General features: G+C 42.2%; 1 protein-coding gene across 4 annotated transcripts; it reads right to left on the bottom strand.

The window, feature by feature from the left end:
- Window positions 1-4,142: 4,142 nt before the first annotated feature.
- On the bottom strand, window positions 4,143-21,146 carry LOC132908410 (microphthalmia-associated transcription factor). Of its 4 annotated transcripts, none has more exons than XM_060962414.1 (7): window positions 20,678-21,146; window positions 16,820-17,027; window positions 15,874-16,221; window positions 9,451-9,640; window positions 8,750-8,825; window positions 7,362-7,641; window positions 4,143-5,711 (listed from the first exon to the last, which is right to left on the bottom strand). In XM_060962414.1, exons 1-7 carry the CDS (start codon window positions 20,941-20,943, stop codon window positions 5,472-5,474), a joined length of 1,608 nt encoding a protein of 535 aa, XP_060818397.1. In that variant the 5' UTR covers window positions 20,944-21,146; the 3' UTR covers window positions 4,143-5,471. The 4 variants fall into 4 exon arrangements, with proteins under 4 accessions (XP_060818397.1, XP_060818394.1, XP_060818396.1 ...); XM_060962411.1 differs by lacking the exon at window positions 20,678-21,146 and adding an exon at window positions 19,152-19,995; XM_060962413.1 differs by lacking the exons at window positions 4,143-5,711; window positions 20,678-21,146 and adding exons at window positions 7,051-7,148; window positions 19,152-20,001.
- Between the last annotated feature and the right edge of the window lie 152 nt (window positions 21,147-21,298).

The raw sequence follows: 21,298 nt of genomic DNA, 5'->3' as shown, positions 1-21,298 counted from the left end.
CATCTTGCGAGTCGCCAATTCTCCGCTATTGCTCTTCGTCGCTCTTCCTCGCTCTTCTTTAGCTTTCCAACCTTTTCTTCCCCTCCCTCCCGCCCCCTCTTCGTCCAATTTTTCCTCTCGACGATTTTCCAACAACCGTTTTCGAGTCAACGTCGCCTTGATTTTTGTTCACGCCCTCCATGCTCAAACGTCGTACGAAACACTGTAACAACGATCGTTCGACGTTGCAGAAATCGATCATCGACCGATCGATCGATTGTTCGAGATTTCAACGATTGCCGATATCGAGTAACGAATTCTCGATCGTGGCAAAGTGAAGATGCAAAGAAAAGAGCACGAAGCGAGGGGAACAGACACTATCGAGGAAAGAAAAAGACAAGAAGAGGAAAGAGGAGAAAGATTTTGCCTGCGATAAAAATCCCCATATCATATTACACGCTGGTATCCGTTTCGTTTTCTTCTTCTTTTATTTTTTGCTAATTTTATCGCTTAATCTCACCTTGCAGCGACACATCCGACGCGAGATCGGGAAATGTAGCGAGCATGAGATCGATGTGCTCGTGCATAATCCCACGAGTGCCGTGCGTCAAAAACAATGTAATCGCGACGGCAAAACGGAGAGGAATCCGGATCAGCCAATCACGATTTCCAAGTTTCCACGAGCCTTAAGAGGTGAGACGAAAGTTTGACGCTCGATTGGTTGGAGATAGGAACTCGCATGTTGGTTCGATGTCGATCTCCACGTTCTGTGCACGTGACGAGTACAAAATAAGCAACTTCCAAAATTCTCACGACCAATGCGCGATCGTCGTTCACGTTTCACAAACACCGGCTAAGCATCGTGATCACTGGCTGATAACGATAATCACGAGCATTGTCATCGTGCGTGTTAAAACTTGTGCATTTCTTCCTACTTGATCCATTGCTTTTTCTCGTACCGCTATCCATCTTTTACGATATATATCGAGCTGAGTTTTATTTCGAGACACTTCGAATTTTTGACTCTTCTTACAACGCAAGATAGTTTATGACGTAAACCAGTTGACTTTTTTCTCTCGATAAGCTACCGAAATAGTTCACCGCAAGTCCAAATTGCTTCAAGATACGTACATATTTCTATTATCACAAAATGGTACTTCGTTTGTACGAGTTTCATTTGCTGTAACGAAATTGTAGTTGATGCCCGATTAAACGATCTATCGTTGATCGGATTCGCTTACCTGAACGCGAATCGTTATTACGTAAAGGAAAAATCATTGCTCGTGGGGATAATCTGAGGATTCTTGTTATCTAAATTCCGATTATACTACCGATTATACCAATATATTATCTTTGGTTCAGCAGTTTTACATAAACGGAGTTCTATCGTATATATCTGACTCGTAAAAAGAGAGGAGATTAATTGATACGAGCACTTCCTACTTACTATTCGTTGTCGATGTCAGTACTGCATTTGGTATAATACTGGCATCGACAACGACTAAACCGGGAAATAAAACCATTACATGATCATCCATCCATGAAACGGTGAAGTCATAATTACGACTTCGGTTCCATCGACACCTCATAATGCATATATTATGCGACTTACGTTTCGCATCGTTCCTTACTAAATAAAAATACAGTTAAGTATTCTTTATAACTTCTCTTATACGCATGCTCCAGTCCATTCTTCTTAATGTACTATATAATAAAAATAGTAATCGATAACAGAGATACGATACTACGTACGCGGGATATATATTTTACGAATAAATAGTACTAACTTGTACGATACTTTAGCTTCTTTACCTTCGTGTACATAAATAGAGTCGTATAGAAGAAAAATATACTATAAACTTTATCGATGCTTTGAGCTTCCAGTCAACGAATTTCAGTAAATTCTTACATGTTTATTGCCTAATAATTTTATATCTTCTACTCTTGATAAGGGAAATAACGACCAACTGCTATTCAAATACGATACCAGCAAGATTTTAAGCGACCGCATATTCACGCGCGCTTCCGATCGTCAACGTTCGGTCGTTTTCGGGCGATTCCGCTCGCCGATGCCAACTGCAGCACGCCGGCGCACAAGTCGATATAAGGACCGCGCGAAGTCGAAAAATGAACGCGATATTCAAATCGCAAACGTTTTAGTCTATTCTGCAAATCACATTGAGGTTCAAACTGTCGTTTATACGCAAAAAAAAAACTGCACGATACTATCGTATCATTTTATACCGTCTTTAAAATTAAAAGCACGACAAGCTGTAAATACGATCAACAAAAATTAGTATCCATCGATCGTGAATTCGTACATTAAGGGCGTGCAGCAATTTTTGTTTTATATTCGCGCCTTCATATTCTTTTTGAATTCCCATTTCTAAGGGAAGTTTGGTATCTTGACTTCAAGACCTTAACTTTTTAGTAATAGACGATTAGCGTTTCATTGGTTATTATAAATAATATTATACCACGGTGATCTTTACGCTAATAAGATTTTTCATTTGTATTTAAATACCAATATTTCATTCCAGATTGGTAGTAACTGTATTTAGGTTGGATATACATAAATGAAAATAGAGAATTTGGAATGAATTGATTAGTAAAACACAAGTCTTATATTTAAATTTTTATTCTGTTCAAAAATTCATAAAAGTAATTAAGCGACGTGAACGCTAGCAATGGAACTCTCACCATATTTCCAGTTTGCTGGAAGAATTCCCTTGGGTTTGTAATATCGAGCAAGTCGATAGATTCTAGGCTCCACGAGAATCAACATGCTGTTTTTGCCTTCGTCCTTTCTTTCCAAACGTTTTCTAAGTAAGTCTAGGTCAAAACCCACCACACTTTTGACGATTCTGAGAATTTTATTTGCACCGTGGAAACGCATTTGAACCACTCCAAGAGAATCTCGAAGAGTTACTCCTAGATGATTTAATCGCATACTTGGTCATTGCTGTAACGATTATATACGCTGTATTTCTCAACAAATAGATAAATTTAATAAATGTAGTATACGTTAACTTTTAAGTGTTGGTGATTACCCATAATAGCATGACAAAATGTCATAACTATCTCAAAAATCATCATATTTTTAATATTGCAAACTATCGATAAGAATGAACGATAAAGCGTTGAATCTTAATCAGTTTGCTTGAAAAAAATTAAAACCAAGAGAATTTTAATAAACAAGAGGAATAAGGGTTTAATATGCACTATAACATAATAAGATATTAATATGAAAATTTCATTTTTAGAATTTTCACCAAATTAACTGTGTATCAAATGAAGTAAAAAATTACCTATTTGAGATGGATGCCTCCTTTTAGTTAGCTCAATTCTTTATAGTTTTCTGGTATCAGTTTCAATCATGTTGAAACTTTGAGTCTGTAGAGTAGAGCCGACTGGAACATACCCTTTCTGTAATGTTATAAATTTTGATTACTAAAATATATGGTTCTTCTAATCAAAATTATGTAATCAATTATGTATAGACAAAAACCATTTAGAAATATTAAGATAACTAAGAAAGACAAGTTGGAGTTATGTATAGAAAAAAAAAAGAAAAAAACGGAGATTATGACACATTTGTAAACTACTAAGAATGTAGTTACGTATCGAAACATAATTATCTTAAATTGTTACTTCGAATAGGAAACACATGGCTACTAAGAAGAGACTGTTGTGATAACCTTTTATACTAGAAACTTATGAAATAGTATTACAATAATAGAAAAAATTCAGGCCATGCAAGACAAAAAATAACTTTTAAAGCTAAACAGAATAATCTATCGTGCTAGAATCTAATTAATTTTCCGACCTATACGACCTATCTCTTACATAATTTTTGTACATAACAGACGGCTAGTGGTTTTTCAATTCGTTCAGTAACCGATAGAATTATAAAACGGTTAAAAATTTGCCCGGAAAAATGAATATTCTAAAAATGATTACGCAGAAACGATCGAAAGGTGTTGATATAAATGTAAAATACCGTGTACCAAACGAAGAGTATATCTTATTTCGATTAAATTATCGACATAAATTTATCAGGTACTCGAGCTGATCGCTAAGATTCTAGGAAGAATATTGGGAATATATAAACGAAAGAAAAAGAAGAAAAGGAAAAGACAAAACGTGAAAAAATGATTAAACACTTTTTCTGTAACGTCTCTTTATATACTCTGTAGTTTCGCGCGGTGACCGTGAAGAATTATCACGAGATTCTTGCACGGTTTTCGCGGATAACAGTGAGCGAATAATACGCATTAACGAGGTAAAACGCGATTAGTTACATATATTAAAAGGATCACAGAGCGACGGGAACAGCAATATTATTCGCGCACACGAGACATCTCCGTGGAATAACAGCGTACATCATTCGCCAGTAACATTAATCACTTGCTGTTTCCGACGCAAAATACTTTCGAAAATATATATTCTGTCGCAGGCTTTTCTCCCACGTAAGTTTTCGTCTTTCAATAAATCACCTCCTCTTATCTTGTTTACAACACTTGTTCAAGTTTTCCTTCGAGTTATCGAATCGTCTCTTTTCTAATTGATCGATTATCATCTTAGATCTACGTGTCAAGTTTAATTAGCCCGTACTCGCCATTATATATCTATATCTGAACGTACGTTCACTAATGTCTTTTTAAATCGAGAAATTTTATAGGAAGAAACGAATAATCGTTAAAAATGGTCAACGAAATCGTTGGACGATGAAACACGCAGTTGATTCTCTTCGCGCATTATCAACAACTAAGACAATGGGTGAAGGCGAAGGAGAATGACAGAAAAAAATTAAAAGGCACTTGAACGAACTGGTTCGAGTATCGCGGTACGCTTTGCTTCTAATAATGCGACGAAACGCAACGTAATGCGATAACACTGATCATAATCGAACTGGGACAAAAATTAGAAATTAAAAGGAACATCCAGAGTATTTCTCGTAACTCTGGACGACTCCAAAAAGTATTTTAAAGTATATTTCGATTCTTTGTTTGTTCGTCAACGAACTCGCGACCTGCGCGAGCGTTTATTTATCGTAAAACTTGGATGCTGAGCGCATCCGTTATTCATTACGTATATCCCATAAGTATTTGACACCTGTAAGGGATCGATGGTTGCCGTCGAAAACAACCATACGAATACGAGTTCGAGAACCTTTTTGCTTTTGCAACTATTTGAATGCGTGAAAGTAGGTGAATTTTCTCAAGAATCATTATACGATTATACTAAGTATCTTTTTACATAGACTTACGATTTATAATACGTATGTATGTAACGGCCAGCCGTTGGAAAAAAGGACAAGAACAACACATAACATGTACGTTGTTAATCAGACACAAGGATGCGACGTTCGCATCGCTCGGTATCGATTATATCGCGTTTGTTACTTTCTTGTTACGATAAAATTCGAATGTCCTTCCGATTGAAAAATATATAAATTGATTATTCGGAGCGCTATCAACGCTCGGATCCTATTACGCGACAATGTCCATATCGGAGGAGGAATTCGGCGTGGTTGGTGCCAAACTACCAAGGGTATCTTCGTCTGGTAGGGCATGTTGACAGCCAGCCTGTGCTGGACTTAGCGGCGGTAAATGAGGCGACGAGAGCATCGGGTCGCCGCTATGAATCGGACCGTTTCCATCGTCCTCCATCAGATCTTCCAGCTGCGACATACTTAAGCTCGTTGCTTCTTCGGTAACCAATTCTGGAATCTGTTTAGTACACAAAAATAACATGTCTTTACAACGAACAATCTGCTTCTATTTATTAACAAAACGTAGATCGCACGAAGAAAGGACGATAAGTACGTTTCTGTTTATTCTTTTATATAAAACTCACAAGAATGGAAAGACCCTGTTGGGTCCAACCAAAGGAACGATTCTTAAGACAAACGGTGCTTTGGTATCTTCGATACAAAATTAATACAAAACGATATTATTTTTTAATTACGGAGGAGGTAGAAAAATACATACATGCTAAATCCGAAAATCAAATAAAACGACAATTTCGGTAACTGTTTCGGAAACTGTTTCGGAAACTGTTGTCTCGCGAAGGATGAAAAATGCGACTTATCGTGCCTTTCCCTTGCAATCTTCGAGCGTGATAACCGAAGCTGATCGTCGTGTGGCATCGAAATATTTTCAATTCACGCGAATGAACGACGGAAATAAATTATACATGAATATACGGTGCATATTAATCAACACTTTCGTTCGATGTAATCGCGAACGAACAGCAGCGAGAGACGTCCGCTTTATTTCGTTGCTTGAACATGCGATACAAATTGCGCTTTCATCAACGTTCGCGTTTCATCGAACCAACAAATCGCTTATAGATATACCGACTGGATTTTCACCAATGTGTCGTTTCGCGAATCTGCCTTCGCTTGAGCTCGGAAGACAGACAGTCCGAACAACGGATCGACTCATAGTCTTTTAAGACTTTTGCGACGAATTTACTGGTTTCCGTCGTCGACGAGCGGATATTTAAGGAAAACGCAATTAGATAAAAAAGAAAAAAAAATAGAATACCGAACGTAAAAATATACCTAATGCTTCCAAATTACGATAAGATAAGTCATTTCCGCGATCGGATAGTTCTGTAACGTAGGATTAGAACGCCTGACACAAGTACTCGACGTGAATCCAAGAAACGCGAGGTAAAGGCAGAAGAGGGAACCGATGCAGAGGGAAAAAGAGAGTAAAATATTAGAACGACAAAGAGAATAAAGAAAAGACGATAAGAATACGCGTACAACGGAAAAACGAACGGAAACATGGTGCTTGGTTGAAACACCGGTAACGAGGGACAAGAGGACGTGATATCGACGATAGAACTATTTATTTGTACACGCACACTCGTAAAAAAGGAAACAGAGAGAGGGAGAGGGGAAGAAAAAAAGAGAGAGAGAGAGAGCAAGACGAGCGATTTCGTAGCTGGCAGTCTGATCGGAACACATGCGAATTATGAAACCAGTCTCGGGAACGAAGCGAGCGTTTATTCGGATCAAGGATCGTGAAACGATCAGCGGTACATATCGGTGTTGATCGGCATAACCTTGACGAAATTCATAGCAGCCGCGATATCGTGACAGTCGTCGTTGCGCGAGGATGCACACCATCGAGAATATGTACATATTCACCTCGTTCCTGAGAGAAGACAAACGACGTTCGTGATAAAGCAAGAGAGAATAACACGGGCCGTCGAATTAGGACCACGGATAAAAATTTTAATTTCTTTCTATGCATACGCTTGCAAAGAACTAAGAAGCAAAAGCAGTAGGAAATGTCGAATTTTGTATGGAATATCAACGGATGTCCTAATTCTGTTATGACCGGTAGTATATATGGAAATTCGATTACCTTGCGTTGTTCGAGCTTGTTTCGAGGAAAGGTGTTCAGCATGCTACCGGAAGTCGAGGCCCAACTAAAATCAGTCACCGGAAGACCATGCGCCTTCGCTTGCAACTCCAACTCTTGAACTCGTAAAAGGAGTCGACGATTCTGATGTTCCAGTTGCTTGTGTCTCAGCTCGTTCTGTTTCATCCTTGTCAACTCGTTTTTTAACAATTTTATGTACTCCACCGAAGACTTTAGAATCGTTCCCTTGTTTGGCCTGACGTCTCGCACGATTTCATAATATCTGGAACAAGCGAAAATTAGTTGACTACGATGTTACGCTGTTCGAGTCGCGTTATCAAAGATTCGCCGTGTCTTCTTCTCTTCGTCACACACGTTCCATTAGATCTTTAACTCTTTGAAGCTATCGCGCAAAGAAATCGCTCGAACGAATAAAAATTTCCTCCTCCAAGATATATTCCCATTTATTTTAGAATCCCATCGGTAAAGTTAGACAAATGCGATTCGATGTTTTCTTATCGTTGCGTGTTAGATGGGAAAGTAAAATAGCGCTGTAAAATTCGATCGCATAAAATCAAAGACAAACGAGACGGAAGATACGTACGTAACGCCAGCCAAGAGACATCGATCGGTGGTGAGAAAGAGAGAGAATTTTGGAAAACGGGGTCGTATCAGAATGTTTGCCATTGTACTTAGACTCGTTTCGTTATCGAGGTGAGACTCGAGACACGGTAACACGGTCTACTCGCAGTTCCGTACATCTTTCTTTCGTGCGATGCTAATCTTAGAAGAAGGCGATGCTTCGGTACTCGACCGTACCAAGTATCGCTCGTTATTTCGTTCTCCGGAAACTTATTACGCAATGCAAGACGCAGGATACAGGGAGAAACGAGATCGAACGAATTTAGTTTCGAGAAATTGTTTCAGGTTTTTCGTTGCTCTTTCGCCTTTCCATTCTCTGATCGATCCATTCGTAAGATTTCTAAGTTTAATATCGACTCACGACGAAGGCAACGTAAGCTGAGAAAAGAAACGAGAGAACGTGTCAAGAAGAATGACGTAAACGTCGTTTTTGAGATACTCGACCTACCGGCAATGAAAAACGTTGCAGAGATTAAAGACGACGAATAAGCGACCCATCGATTAAATACTTCACATCGAAAGCTACTATCTACGTTTTCAGTAGCAAGTTCGTTTTGCGAGAAATTGTCTACGTACGTTTTTCGTCTGTGAACGATATATTCTGCACGACGAGCAACGCTCTTCGTACATAACGTGTTTTACCGATCTTATCGAGCATTTTGTTCTCTACAAATCGCAAAGGAGTTAGATGCTTGTTGCTGCGTTAGCGATATGCGGTAAACGGTCATGAAATTGAAAAACGTACTTACGGGTCGTTAGTTTTAGGCAAGAGAGTGCCGAGCTCTTTGATTCTATCGTTGATATTGAACCGTCGCCGTCTCTCGACTGAAAATCATAATAATAATATGAATTATAATTAGGATATCGCAGTTGCGTCTGAAAATATTTTTACATATTTTCATATCGAGTGCCGACGCGCGAAAGCTGGCGTTCAGATGGTAAGCAGCATCGACAGCAGCCGTGTTGATTAACGACAACCATGTCGGCTACTAATAATAAATAGACAAAATTAACTCCTACTCTAATTTTATAAAATTGCCATTTCTAGTTTCGCCTTGTTGTGCTGCAGATCTCTAATTCACGCCGATACAAACCTATCGTATTCTACATTAGCGTACTTTATATATTCGCCCACGTACGAACCAGTATAGTGGCATAACAAAATGAGTTATCTCGTTGAAGAATCACGAACATCAGAAACCAAACGATTACGTTGCGCTCGATGGATATTTGACGTGGATATATCGGATTTTACACGCTCGCAGGAAGAGGAACCCGTCTCTAATTCGTTTACAATTCAAATGACCGTCTCAGTTGTTTCGAGCGAACAACGAGCACCGAAATAGAGACGTACGAATGTATTACGGTTTTTCGCATACTGCTAATAATTAATAGTAACAGGTTACCGTCACCGCATACGTATGGCCGATAGTCGATCGTATTTACTTACTCATATTATGATTATCTTTCTTTTGTCGATCTTTGGCAAGCGCGTGTATCTCAGCATCGGTAAGCAACAGAGGTTCGGGCTTGATTTGTAACTCTGGAATATTGGACAGACTTCCTGACTGGCTGTCTTTTAAATTATCACCTAGGGAGTTGGCTTCGAACGACAGGATGTCGTCCAGAAGATCCTCCGCCTGTAATCATACAAATTTCATATGACCAAAACGGTTAAACTCAACTTTCGGATCGTCTACGTTCTCGGACGATAAATACAAATTCCATCGCGATGTGTACTTTTACACGCGACACAGGGTACGCGATTCTATCGTATTTCAATCGTCTTCGAATGCCTTTTCAATTTATACTTTATCTATGTATCGATGGAAAGAGGACTAGATGCAATTTTGCTTGGACGCGGGGTCAGCAAACGAGTTCACGTTAAAATCGCTGTCAAAGCTAATTGTCGTATCGCATTTTCTCCGTACCATTTCCTTTTTGTGTTTTTCCTCTATCGACTCATTCGCCGGATATCTGATGCAACCTTTGAACGAAAGAAATATCATAGAGGATGTAATATTTTCGGAAAAACAATTTGATTATATCACGCTTAGTTTGCTCTGTTAAGCGGATTTGATAACAGGAAGAACGTTCTCGCACCTATATCGTACATACTGCCACGATTTTATCGAATCTCGTGGACTTTATTCGCAATTCTTCATACTCTCTTCGTTGACGATCGTCCATTCGATCGCTGTCGATGGTCAAAGAATGTTTTAATGGGACAGTGATAGATCAGGTTTGAACAAACGAGAGTGAAACAGAAAGAGAGAGAGAGAAAGCGTTAAGGAAAAAGAGAAAGACGATAAAAAGGCAAAAGAAACGTGATAGAGAAGTTGAACGGTTATGAAAAAGGAGGGCAGAGTGGTGCAAATTCAGAGGAAACGATATAAAACGGGTTGAGATCGCGAGCATCGGTGCTCAGCGTACGGCGCTTATGGCTATTCAAGTTGCGTACGTGTAAGTTACGTAAATATTACGTAACAACAATAACCGATGTCTGTCCGTGGAAGAACGTGCCGATAGAACGTGTTGTGCGAGAAAGACAACGGTGGCAAAAGGCGGAGCCAAAGGATAGATTTAAATTGTACGAGAGAAAGCGATGGAATATGAAAAATACGAAAGAGCCAATAGGAAAGAAAGAAAGAAAATGACAAAGTCGATTGATAAAGGGAACCGAGTAGGGGCCTTAATAAAGGCAACCTAGTTGATCGCTGGAATTTCATTTATGTTTCAGCTACCGATAATCTAAATGCGATCAAACGATAATATCAAAGATATGGGTAATTGCAGATAGTCGGAGAAGCGGAGTTGGAAAAAATGATCGAAATCGCTATTGTTTATGTCACATCGGATAAAACAATTATCACAGTTGAAGTCATGTCTGGTCTTACGTTCTAATGTTTCATCTCGTTTCGTCATATCGCGTTATATCTTTCGCCACGCAAGTGAAAAACGACGTTAGCATTGTATTGGATACACAACGTTCAACGAAGATACTATCCGCCTTGGTAGACTACAAATATTTATGCAAATTCCTATTTTTACGAACGTAATTAAACAAATAGAATTCAACTAGAACTTTTGCGTTATATATTCGTGCGCATTCGGTACGTTTTAGCGACTTGGAATTTCCCGTAAACGCGTAAAAATTCACAGACTACTGGTTAGCCGCGATAGAAGCTATCCTTGCAATCGGCTGAGAGCGATTAAACGAAAATGGTCGGAGGGCGGTTTCCGTAATAAATATGCTAACACGTTGTACATATGTGCACTTCCATCACGACTGGCATCCTCTTGCTGATCCGCCGTCTATGTCTGCCTGTTCGTATTGGTATCGGTTATGTGTTCGCGTTTCTGACTTCGTACAAACGAAGTTGTTCGTTACGAAACGTTAGTACGGCATCGCTCACAAATATTAGCATCGCTCGGAATGTTCGTAGTATTTAGGTGTTTTTACCTAGATAAGCTGTTATCGAGGCGATTGTCGTTATCTTGAAAAGCGTTTTCAATCCTTGATCGAGAAAGATTTATACGCTCGGCCGAGCGGTCGGAAATGCTGACGCTTATCACGATTATCTTACGCATCCTCGCCGTCAATATACGTTGAATAGTACAAGAAAATTCCAAATTCCAAATTATAGCAACAAAGTTTCGTAAGGTGAGAGGTCGCGATGTGCCGTTGCCAAAGATCTACCAGTTGATGATTGCGCGAACCACATCGATCGCTGCTGTATCATATATATACATATATATATATGTGTGTGTATATATATGTATATAAGAATATATACACATAGGTATACGTATACGCAGAAAATACGAAGTACAGAAGATTAAAGGCACGTAAACAATCCATCGCCACTTGCGAGTTTTTTAGATGTTACGCTTACGATGGTCTTTTGTTAAAACAATAAAGGATGCGATAAGCGCTGATTACACCGACTTAATCGATATCGATCTTTGACAGTTGATTATTTCGCAAATAAGAATCGATCTAACGAAACGTAAACGTATTAAATTTTCTTCAAATTCATCTTGCCTTTCGCTTCGATCCGTTCAACGTCTCATCCGTCCGTCTAGTCGTTTGCGTTGTGAAATGCAGCGTTGATAACGTAATAACGCGATAACGTGATAACGCGATAACACGAGCAACTAGATGCAATTAACGAAAACGAAGCGTGTCGAGATGCGCGTAAAATACGAGCAAAATCAGTGAACGAATCGCTTCGTTGCCGATAGTTTAACGAATCGAACGAAACTCACCTTACACCTTCGGGTTATTATATTGAACACTGGCATGTTGTCGTTGCTTGAAATTGATCCGATGAACGAAAAAGTAAGAAGAACCGTATGTATATTCGTGCGGTCAAACACTAGAGACATGTGCGCACGTGTAGTACGCGTTGACGCACGTGGCTAGTAGCGCGCGATCGTGGCGTGGAGCCGCGTGGGTTTGAACTCGCAAACGCAAAGAAGATTGGTAATTCAGTAAAATTCGCTTCTCCGTTGAATGTTAAAGAAGCGTATATACGGTACGGTAATCATGCCAACCGTTAAAACTATCTTAAAGCGAAGCCGACGATGGAAATTATTTCCTCGCGATCTCAGACGAGTTTCAACGTCGTCGTCATCGTCGTTATCGTCGTCGTTGGCATCGTCGCTATCGTCGTCAACGTCATTGCCACCGTTTTCGACGTCATCGTCCTTCTTGTTCTCTTTCCTTCTCCGTTTCTCCGCCGCCCTCCGTCTGTCTTCTTCTTCGCAAAAGGAAGATCCTTGGCGCCGATCGTAACTCCTGATTAACGTTGCGTGTTCCGCTAACTATTCTCCTCTTCGTCCATCCATTTGCCGGAAATTTTCTCGTAAAACCGATCGTCGCTCTCCTCATGTATAATCGTTTTCCTGCGTTCGGTGGCTGACACTCGAAACGTACACGCGCACGATAATCGAAACACCGAAACAACGATAGGAGAAAAAGAAAGTAAACGTCTCTTAATCGGTGGCGGTCGCGAAGGATACTCGAATATAATTGTAGCTACGATCTTGATAACGGGGTGGATTGGCATTCAAGAGGACGAACGATTGTTCCTGTGCGAAGAATACGTGTCAATGTAACGGTGCTGGAACGAGCGCGAAAGCGAATACGAATGCGGATAACCGATCGAAGAACGAGTGCATTTTTCGGACTCGGTCTTGGACTCGAAGGTTTTGCCGATGCGACGACGTCGTTTCGTAGCAACCTTGCGTTTTCTCCTCGTACCGCCACTCCGTCGCGACTCGGCTACCTACGATTAAGCGTACCTCAAGGTTGCGGTTACCCAATAACGTATCTCACGATCTCGGCGAAGTGAAGTGGGATTCCGAGTTAAACGGGAACGGCGGGAGAGTTGGGAACAGGGAGCGGATGATAGACGACGAGTGACGAACAGGTGGAGTATACGCGAAGATAACTCGATATTAGTCGATAGTACGTCGATTCCAAGTATACGTATACGTCACGCTTTACAACGATCTGTCGTCCAAAAGAGTCGTTATCGGCTCGAATTGCCAGCGATGAACTCAAAAACGATCAGCGTTCGACTCTGTCGTTCTCCTTCGGTCGCAAATCGGATCTGTCGTAGCCAGAAAATCGCTTTTACCGTATCGATGAGTGACGAGTTAGGTGTTGGTGATCGGCTTAAAGCGAACGCGAAACGAATATCGCGCCGACGTTGTTCTTAACCAGAGCGAGATCGTTCGACGATTCATCGATCGCGGTTCTCCTCGTCGTGAAACATCGTTAGCGGGTGTTGGCACACGATGGACGCGTTGATCGCGTGGAAAATTTCCGCGTCGAATGATCTGTGGCGGGAAGATGTTTTCTCTTCCTTCTTCTCTCACCCCTCGTTGGCCCGTCGTGAAAACGTCGATCGCTCTGACAAATCGAAGAAACGAGACGACACGGAAGATCGCTTCGCGAAACAAACATCGAACCACCGTCGAGGTAAACGACGCTCCACGAAGGTTTGCTCTCGCGCGAACCCGAACCTCCACCGTCGATCGGCTCGTTTCGGTACTGCTCGCTACTGCTCGCTACTGCTCGCTACTACTCGCTGCTGCTCGAATGCTCGCCACGCGCCACGAGCCACCGAGCATCGCCATGCCCCACGCCCGCTGCGCTATCGGCTATCGTTAAGTTACCGCTTCTACCCATTATCCCCTACTATTAGGCTACAGCTACGGCACTACGGCCACATGGCAGCCGCGCATTTTCATTTCTATCGCTCGCCATTTCAGCCTCGTTCAAATTAAATCGAATTCGAACGGCTTGGATTCCAGTAACTGGAAACAGCTTGCCTAGCGTGAACTTGGTATTTACCTGATTTCGATGCGATTCAAATTTCTACGCTCGTTGGTCCATTCGACTCCTTGCGATTCAAACTTGACCGATTTGAACGAGGCTTCGAAGTAGGATATTCGCTTGATCCCTTTCGTCGGCGCGTTCTTCCATCCTTTGTCGTTTATTCTTTCGTCGTTTCGGCCTTTCGCCAGTCACGCAGGATATTTGTAAATATTTTCCTGGCTACGCGAATTGCCTGCGATAACGAAATTTCTAGTTCTAGCTCGTCGCCAATATCTCGTGAACGACGTTTTAAGCTTTGTGTTTGCTTCTCTATGCGTCTTTTTTTTTAGATTCTTCCTGTCTCCTCGGCAACTCGCACTCGATACGTTCCTTGCTTAAATAATTTTACGACGGTCGTTGAAGCTTGTGTCGCGACCAATTTCTCCTATCGTCCAGTACTATTACGTATTCTACTCTCGCGCTGACCGTACGACGCGCCTTAGGTATTCTCCGTTAACCCAGTTGTGTCGCGGGATCGAAAAATATCGCATGCAACGACCTCGTGAGCATAGCTAAAAAATAGCAATGTAACAGGTTTCAACTGATAAAATTAACAGCAAATTACGAGCAGAGCCGCGTTTACGTTCTTCGTTCGTTTCAACGGAGATACGTGTAACGTAATCCATTTCTGACGTAGACTCAATGCCAGTAGTACGTTCCTCGCGTTGTTCGTTTTTAAGAGCCTCGATGAAACGTTAAATAGAAATTCCGAGAAGAAAATTGCCGGTGTAATAAATAAAAAATAAGGCAACAAAAAACATTTATGCAGCGTATAAAAAAGGAATCAATTGCGAACGAACCAGTTATTCTCGCGAAGATATGACACGTGTCATCGTCGAGCAACTAATAAAAAGCATTACAGTTTCCGTGCGACTTTCGATGCCGCACGAATAACAAAGAAAAAGAAAGTGAGCGAGCGAATGATCGATCGATCGATCGGTTCGACCTTCGAGCTGCCAAGTACGATCGTAACAACGATTTCCAGCTGTTTAATCGTTACGTTTAACGAACGAAACAGGTGAAAGTACGTTCTACGATTTTGTTTTCGCTCTAAAAAGCCAAAATTCTGTTACGCTCTTACGTACACGGACACGCGCCTACGCATGATTCGGCAAATACGATAAACGCTCGTGGCGTCGATAGATTTTTCGCGGTTTGTCTCTCTGCTTCGATTTCCCTAAATTTCGTGCATTTCCGTTACCGTTTTCCGATACTTTGTACGAACCGAGCGTCCTAGAGTAAAGCAAGATTATTCGAGTGGAGCTAAGCAATTGCGAGAAAATTGAATGAAAAAATTGAAAATTGAATTGTAAGAAAAATGACTTTTGTCTTATAATAATCAAACGATCCTTTCTCTTACCCTTGCGCTTTGCAATCTTTGCTATTCCGATAGTTCCAAGGGAATATTAGGTGTTACGCGAATCGAGAGCACGAATTCGAAGACGATGATAAATCGATAGGCGACAGGTAGACGTATTAAATTACCTCGGAGTTGCTGGTTGCGACACTGGAAAGTCCTGGTGACATGGCACCAGTCGCAGGATCTGGACTGGCCGCGAGCGGATTAACGTGCGACAATACGGTGGGACCATGTGGGTACGAGGCCAAGTGAGGATGCTGTGGCTTTGGATGGTGCACGGTTGGTCCCGGTGGTGCGCTCTGGACAACCATCGGCGCGGACGTTGGCACGGCTTCCACCGAATTTCTTGCGAGAACGCTTTCGTCGCCGGTGGTACCATTGCCGCGAAACGACTCGTGAAGATACTGTCGCACTTGATTCTTCTGCTTCTGAACAACGTGATAACGCGTCGGATTTTCCAATAGCGTTCGTACCTGTGAACAAAAAGTGGCGCCGCTCGTTTAATCTATCGACCCTCTTTCTCTTTCTTTAAACCACATTTCCTGTTTGTTTCTATTCGAAGAAACGACTACCAGTTTCGATGATCGTTACCGAGTGACACGTGTTTCTATTCTATTTCTGGTCTTATCGGCACAGTGTTGGCTAAAACTTGCAGAAATATGCAATAAGGTCGAACACTGTAGGTTTCTTACGCTATTACTTCGAAAGTGCACCGGAATCGTATTAGTTCGTCTGTCTTTATCGTGCCTTTAGCTAAGAAAGGCACGGTATTTTATATTTCTTCCCCTCCTTCCGCCTTGAATCGCGCTACGCTGTGAAAACGTTAAAACTTTGAATCATCTGTTTGTCTGAAACACGTGTTTGCACACACGTTGCATCGTCGCGTTTAAGTATACACGAGCGCGTAAGAAATGTAAAAGACAAGAGAAAAAGAGTATTCGCGGGACGAAACGAGGTACAAAAATAAATTGCATCTCGTACACAACGTCGAAATAAAGTAGACGAAGGGTAGAATTGGAGTCAATGATAAGAAGATAAGAGAAACGATAAGAAGAATACATACGTACATACCTGTAAGACTTGCGGTGGTACATCTACCCCGATAGTCGACAGCGTAGTAGTGGGTACGGGTCTAGGAGGGGCGGTAGTTGGTCTCTGTTGCTGCAAGTTCTGACGGAATTCAGCCTCTCGCCTCTCTTGCTCCTGCAGCTGCTCTCGCATCAGCTGGAGCTTCAGTTGCGTACGCGATGTGGGCGTCGCAGTTTTAAACGTCGGTGGACTGAAAGCCATCGGAAACGAATCGATTTTATGCATCAAATTTTAGCTTCCTTCTCCGTTGGACGCGATCAACGAATCTTTGTTAGAACCAGCTACTCGTGTTTAACTTCTTTACTAGCAGCCACGACTAATCGATTTTGTTTTTCTTTTTCGTAGGAGTGAGAGGAAAATGCCGAGGAAATGTCGAGGGAGCAGTACCTTCTCTATCCCATGATCGTTTCGTAGTTTGCTCCACGCATCTATTTTATCATCGTCGACTAAAGTCAAGAACGAAATATGGAAACGTTTGAAACGCGTGTACGCGCAAATAGCAGCAACATGCGCGCGCTACGACCGTCGAAATGTAAAAAATAAACGAAAGAAGGCGCGTATCGAGAATCAAGGCGTGGTTCATTAACATCAAAATCTACGACACGGCGTCAAAACGATTTTCCTTTGCCGTTATTTCCGTAACTTGGCGCGATCGTGTTCGTACTAATATTTATAATATCCGAACAAAAGTAGAGAGACCATTTCGGTTGATCCGATACTTGCATATACGTTATAATTGATACGTGGATCGGTAAACGACAAAGGTGTAGAAATCTATGCCCATTTACGGAGCAGAGTTCCATGCAAAAAATAGACGCGCAGAAATCGCATGGCGAATCGACGGTTTACCAAGAGGAGGTGGTATCGGTCGCCTAAAAGGTATTCCGGGTTTGGGAACACTGCCAAATTATAGCCATAAGAAAACCAAAATAGTGATATTGTGCAATTTGGATCGAGATACGATTCTTGTCCTCCGAGTGGCGATCTTCTCTTCCGAACAATACATTGAAAGCACAACGCGTTTCTGTCGCTGCTTTCTGTCTCGAAACGATCGGGATCCCGTTCGTTTCGTATGTTTGTCGCAACTGCGTTACGTAATCATCTTCGGCGAAAACTAACCGAGTTGCTCTATATCTATTCGTTGCTTCTCTTTCCCCCCCTCTCTTTCTCTCTCTCTCTCTCTCTCTCTCTCTCTCTCTCTCTCTCTCTCTCTTTCTAATTGTAAGTCGTTCTTACGCTTTTGTGCCTTTCCTCTCTATCTCGCTTTTGTCGCGTTGGCAATCAACTATTTTCATTTCTATTCATCTAGCCTTTACCATAGAGGGGAAATACAGGCGAACGTTATTCTTCTTTACGAATTTTTATACACTTGTGAGAAATGGAAATGGTAAATTTTAAAATTAAATGCTGAAATTTCCATTATAATATTTAAAAAAAGGAAAGAAATCTTACTTTCAGATTGCTTTTCCTTAGCTATAATAGTATGGGTTTTCATAGAAATCAGCAGTCTACTAAACGCATATATTGAGAAACGATCGAAAACAACTTGACAGAGATACGTATCTATCGCTCGGTGACAGTGAACAAATTTCAAAGAGAAAACAAGGATGGATAAGCGTAACGTAACGTGTAAAATACATAACGAACGAATTGCGCACACGTAAAACGATATTTACGATTTACCGGCCAGCGATATCGAATCGCTATAGCCACTGTCGGACTTCCTTTCGAGAAAGGAACGTTATTTTCCTTCGTCTGTGACAGGATAAAACGAATCTTCTGAAACGGAAAAACAGGAAAAATATGGGAGACGAAAGGCACAGACGCAAGGAAACGACGAGACTCGTGTGCACGATACTTGCGGTACACCGCCAGGTTCACGAAACACATCTACGTGTAAGAACCAAGGACGCATTTATATTTAGATGCAATGTTTACAGTCGAGAAGAATGTAGACGTAGCGGTAAACGGAAATGGACACACATGTTCGGCGAGAAGAACCATCTTACGAGGAAGATCTCGCTATTTGGCGAGCAAGGTTGAACAAGCAAAAGCCAGAACGAATAAAAGATTTAGATAGGATAGATAGATAGATAGATAGTAATGAGCAGACGAGCGAGCGCGAGAGCGAGATAGAGACGGAATGGGAGAGTGGGAGTAGAAGGCGTAACGGTAACCGGGCAGGAGAGTAGCTGAAAAAAAAAAACGAAAGGACGTAAGGTAATTGAAAAATCAGATTGAACAGGGATATGATAAGAAATGAAAAGATGCAAAGCGTTGAATGAAACTCGAACCGTTTTTAACAGTTCTGTACCAGCCTTGTGGGCGAGTAGATCGTAATGGTCGGGCAAACGCAACGTGACCGTTGTTCCGAGAATTGCCGTGCAACGGAGACGCCGTCGGCGTTCCGTCAACGATCGACGGATCCATTTCGAGGATCATGCGCAGATCCTCGTCGATACCGATGTTCACGCGCACGCGTTGCTCTTGCTCGCGTTGTCCAACCTTTCCGTCTTTCCGTTGACGATCCAAGGTAGACGAGAAATTGAACGCTCGATCAACGACGGACTTTACGGCAGATTCGATGTCCGAATGCACGGACGACGAAAACGACAGTGGAATCGAGCTAAACGACGGTGATTGCTGTTTGCTCGCAAACTCTACCGATGCCGACGTCGACGTTGGCGCCGACGCCGGCACAGGCACCGTACCCAATTTTGATACCGATTCCGATTCAAATTCAGCCACCGATCCCGGAGCTACATAACGCGGACCTAGCAACGAGCCAGTATTACTCGTCCAATTGGACAACGACTTTGTCGTCGTTGTTCTCGTTAACGTAGCCGTTATAGTTGTTGTTGGTAGTGTAATCGCGGTACCGATTCTTCCTTCGATAACGGAACGGTTATTGGTCAACGGACGTCCAACGTCGTTTATTCGATTCAATCGCGACACTAAATCCTCGAATTCGACGATTTGCCGCACTGTCTCGGATATTTCTTGCATGTCCTCCGAAGGAGGTGAAGACGCTTTACGGCCAAACTAGCCGACGCGACGAGCCGCGACGCTACTAAGCCAGATGTCTTATTTTGTTATCTTCGACATCGTCGACGACCACCACGCTGTTAGCTATGAAAAAACCAACGATCGTTGCTCTAAACCTGGATCCGTTACTCTTATCTCTTTTCCACCCTTTCGATTTCGCTCGCGCATCTCGCCGCTGTCGCGCATTCGCGTATCCGCGCCAAATCTCCTTCGTCGCCTAAACACCGACTATCAACTAGATGTCAACACCGCCGATTTGAAGAATGCAAAACGCGGCAATTAAATTACCCAACCGTCACCTATGGCGTTTCTTTTGGGATTTTTAGGTTTGTAGCGAATTACTTCGGAAGACGATTCGATCGACGAGCTCGTATTATCTTCAACATCGACACGTGCCCGTGTGTCACGCGAATCAATTTTCCACGGGATGAAACTTTCGTATATGTTTTGGCAATAGAGATTTAAATTCTACGGAACGTCAGAGGTACGGATTATTCCAGAATCGAGAGATTTTTCTTCCAAGATCGAAATTAAGATCGAAAGTGCGAGAGCGGCGGTAGACAGGCGAATCGAGCCGAATCGAAACCGAGTCGACTCGATGTTCTACGAATCGAGCCGACTCGAGCCGAAGCAAGAAACGAGCGCACAGATGACGGAGACGAGTAAAGAATGTAACTTCAAGAAGTTGCAAACGGTGAATTGATATCGTGAAACTGTTCGGATTAAGAAACAATTTGAACCTTGACCCGTATAACCGTGCTCGTGTATCGTGATCATAAGTTTGAAGCAACGTACCTGTCGATATTCGGCGCTCGACTTTTTAATTCGTAGTACATGATGTCTTGCAGTGGTGTCGAGAGAAAAGATAGAGCTTGTTCCCAATCGTCGTGGTTGTTTCTATGCCCATTGTCTTGTTTATTACCGCAATCCGATTCATCGATACCAATTATTCCATTCTGTTTCTCCTGACATAGACGATCGCAGAGATCCGCTTCGCGATGTTCCAAATCAGCGGTAATAGCTGCCAGATCGAAACCCATGTCGATTCCAGATTCGTCCATTCTTGTACTTTTACTACTAGCGGATAGTAAAAGAAAGCCGCGACGCGACGCGACGCGTCGCGGTCAATAGCGTCGCGACGCCTCTTGCCGCGAACAAACTACGATCTTCGATACTTTTCTCGGTGAAACGATCGCGATTACGAGACAACGATGTTCCCGAGTTTTGCTTTCTAGCGTGGCGCCTCCCCACTGGTAGAAGCTAGGACGCGCGTGTCGAGCGATAATCGGACCGAGAGAGAGACGAGAGAGACAGTAGTCGCGAGTCGTGCGAGAACTTTTAACCGATCGGTGACGAGCGGGGGTCGCGTTCGTTACTCTCGACTATCCACGCTACTCGATGCTCGATGCTCGATGC

Source organism: Bombus pascuorum, chromosome 6, assembly GCF_905332965.1.
Source record: "Bombus pascuorum chromosome 6, iyBomPasc1.1, whole genome shotgun sequence".
Taxonomy (NCBI): Eukaryota; Metazoa; Arthropoda; class Insecta; order Hymenoptera; family Apidae; genus Bombus; species Bombus pascuorum.
The sequence above is the reverse complement of the archived record's forward strand: the minus strand, read 5'-3'. Positions and strand labels throughout refer to the sequence as shown.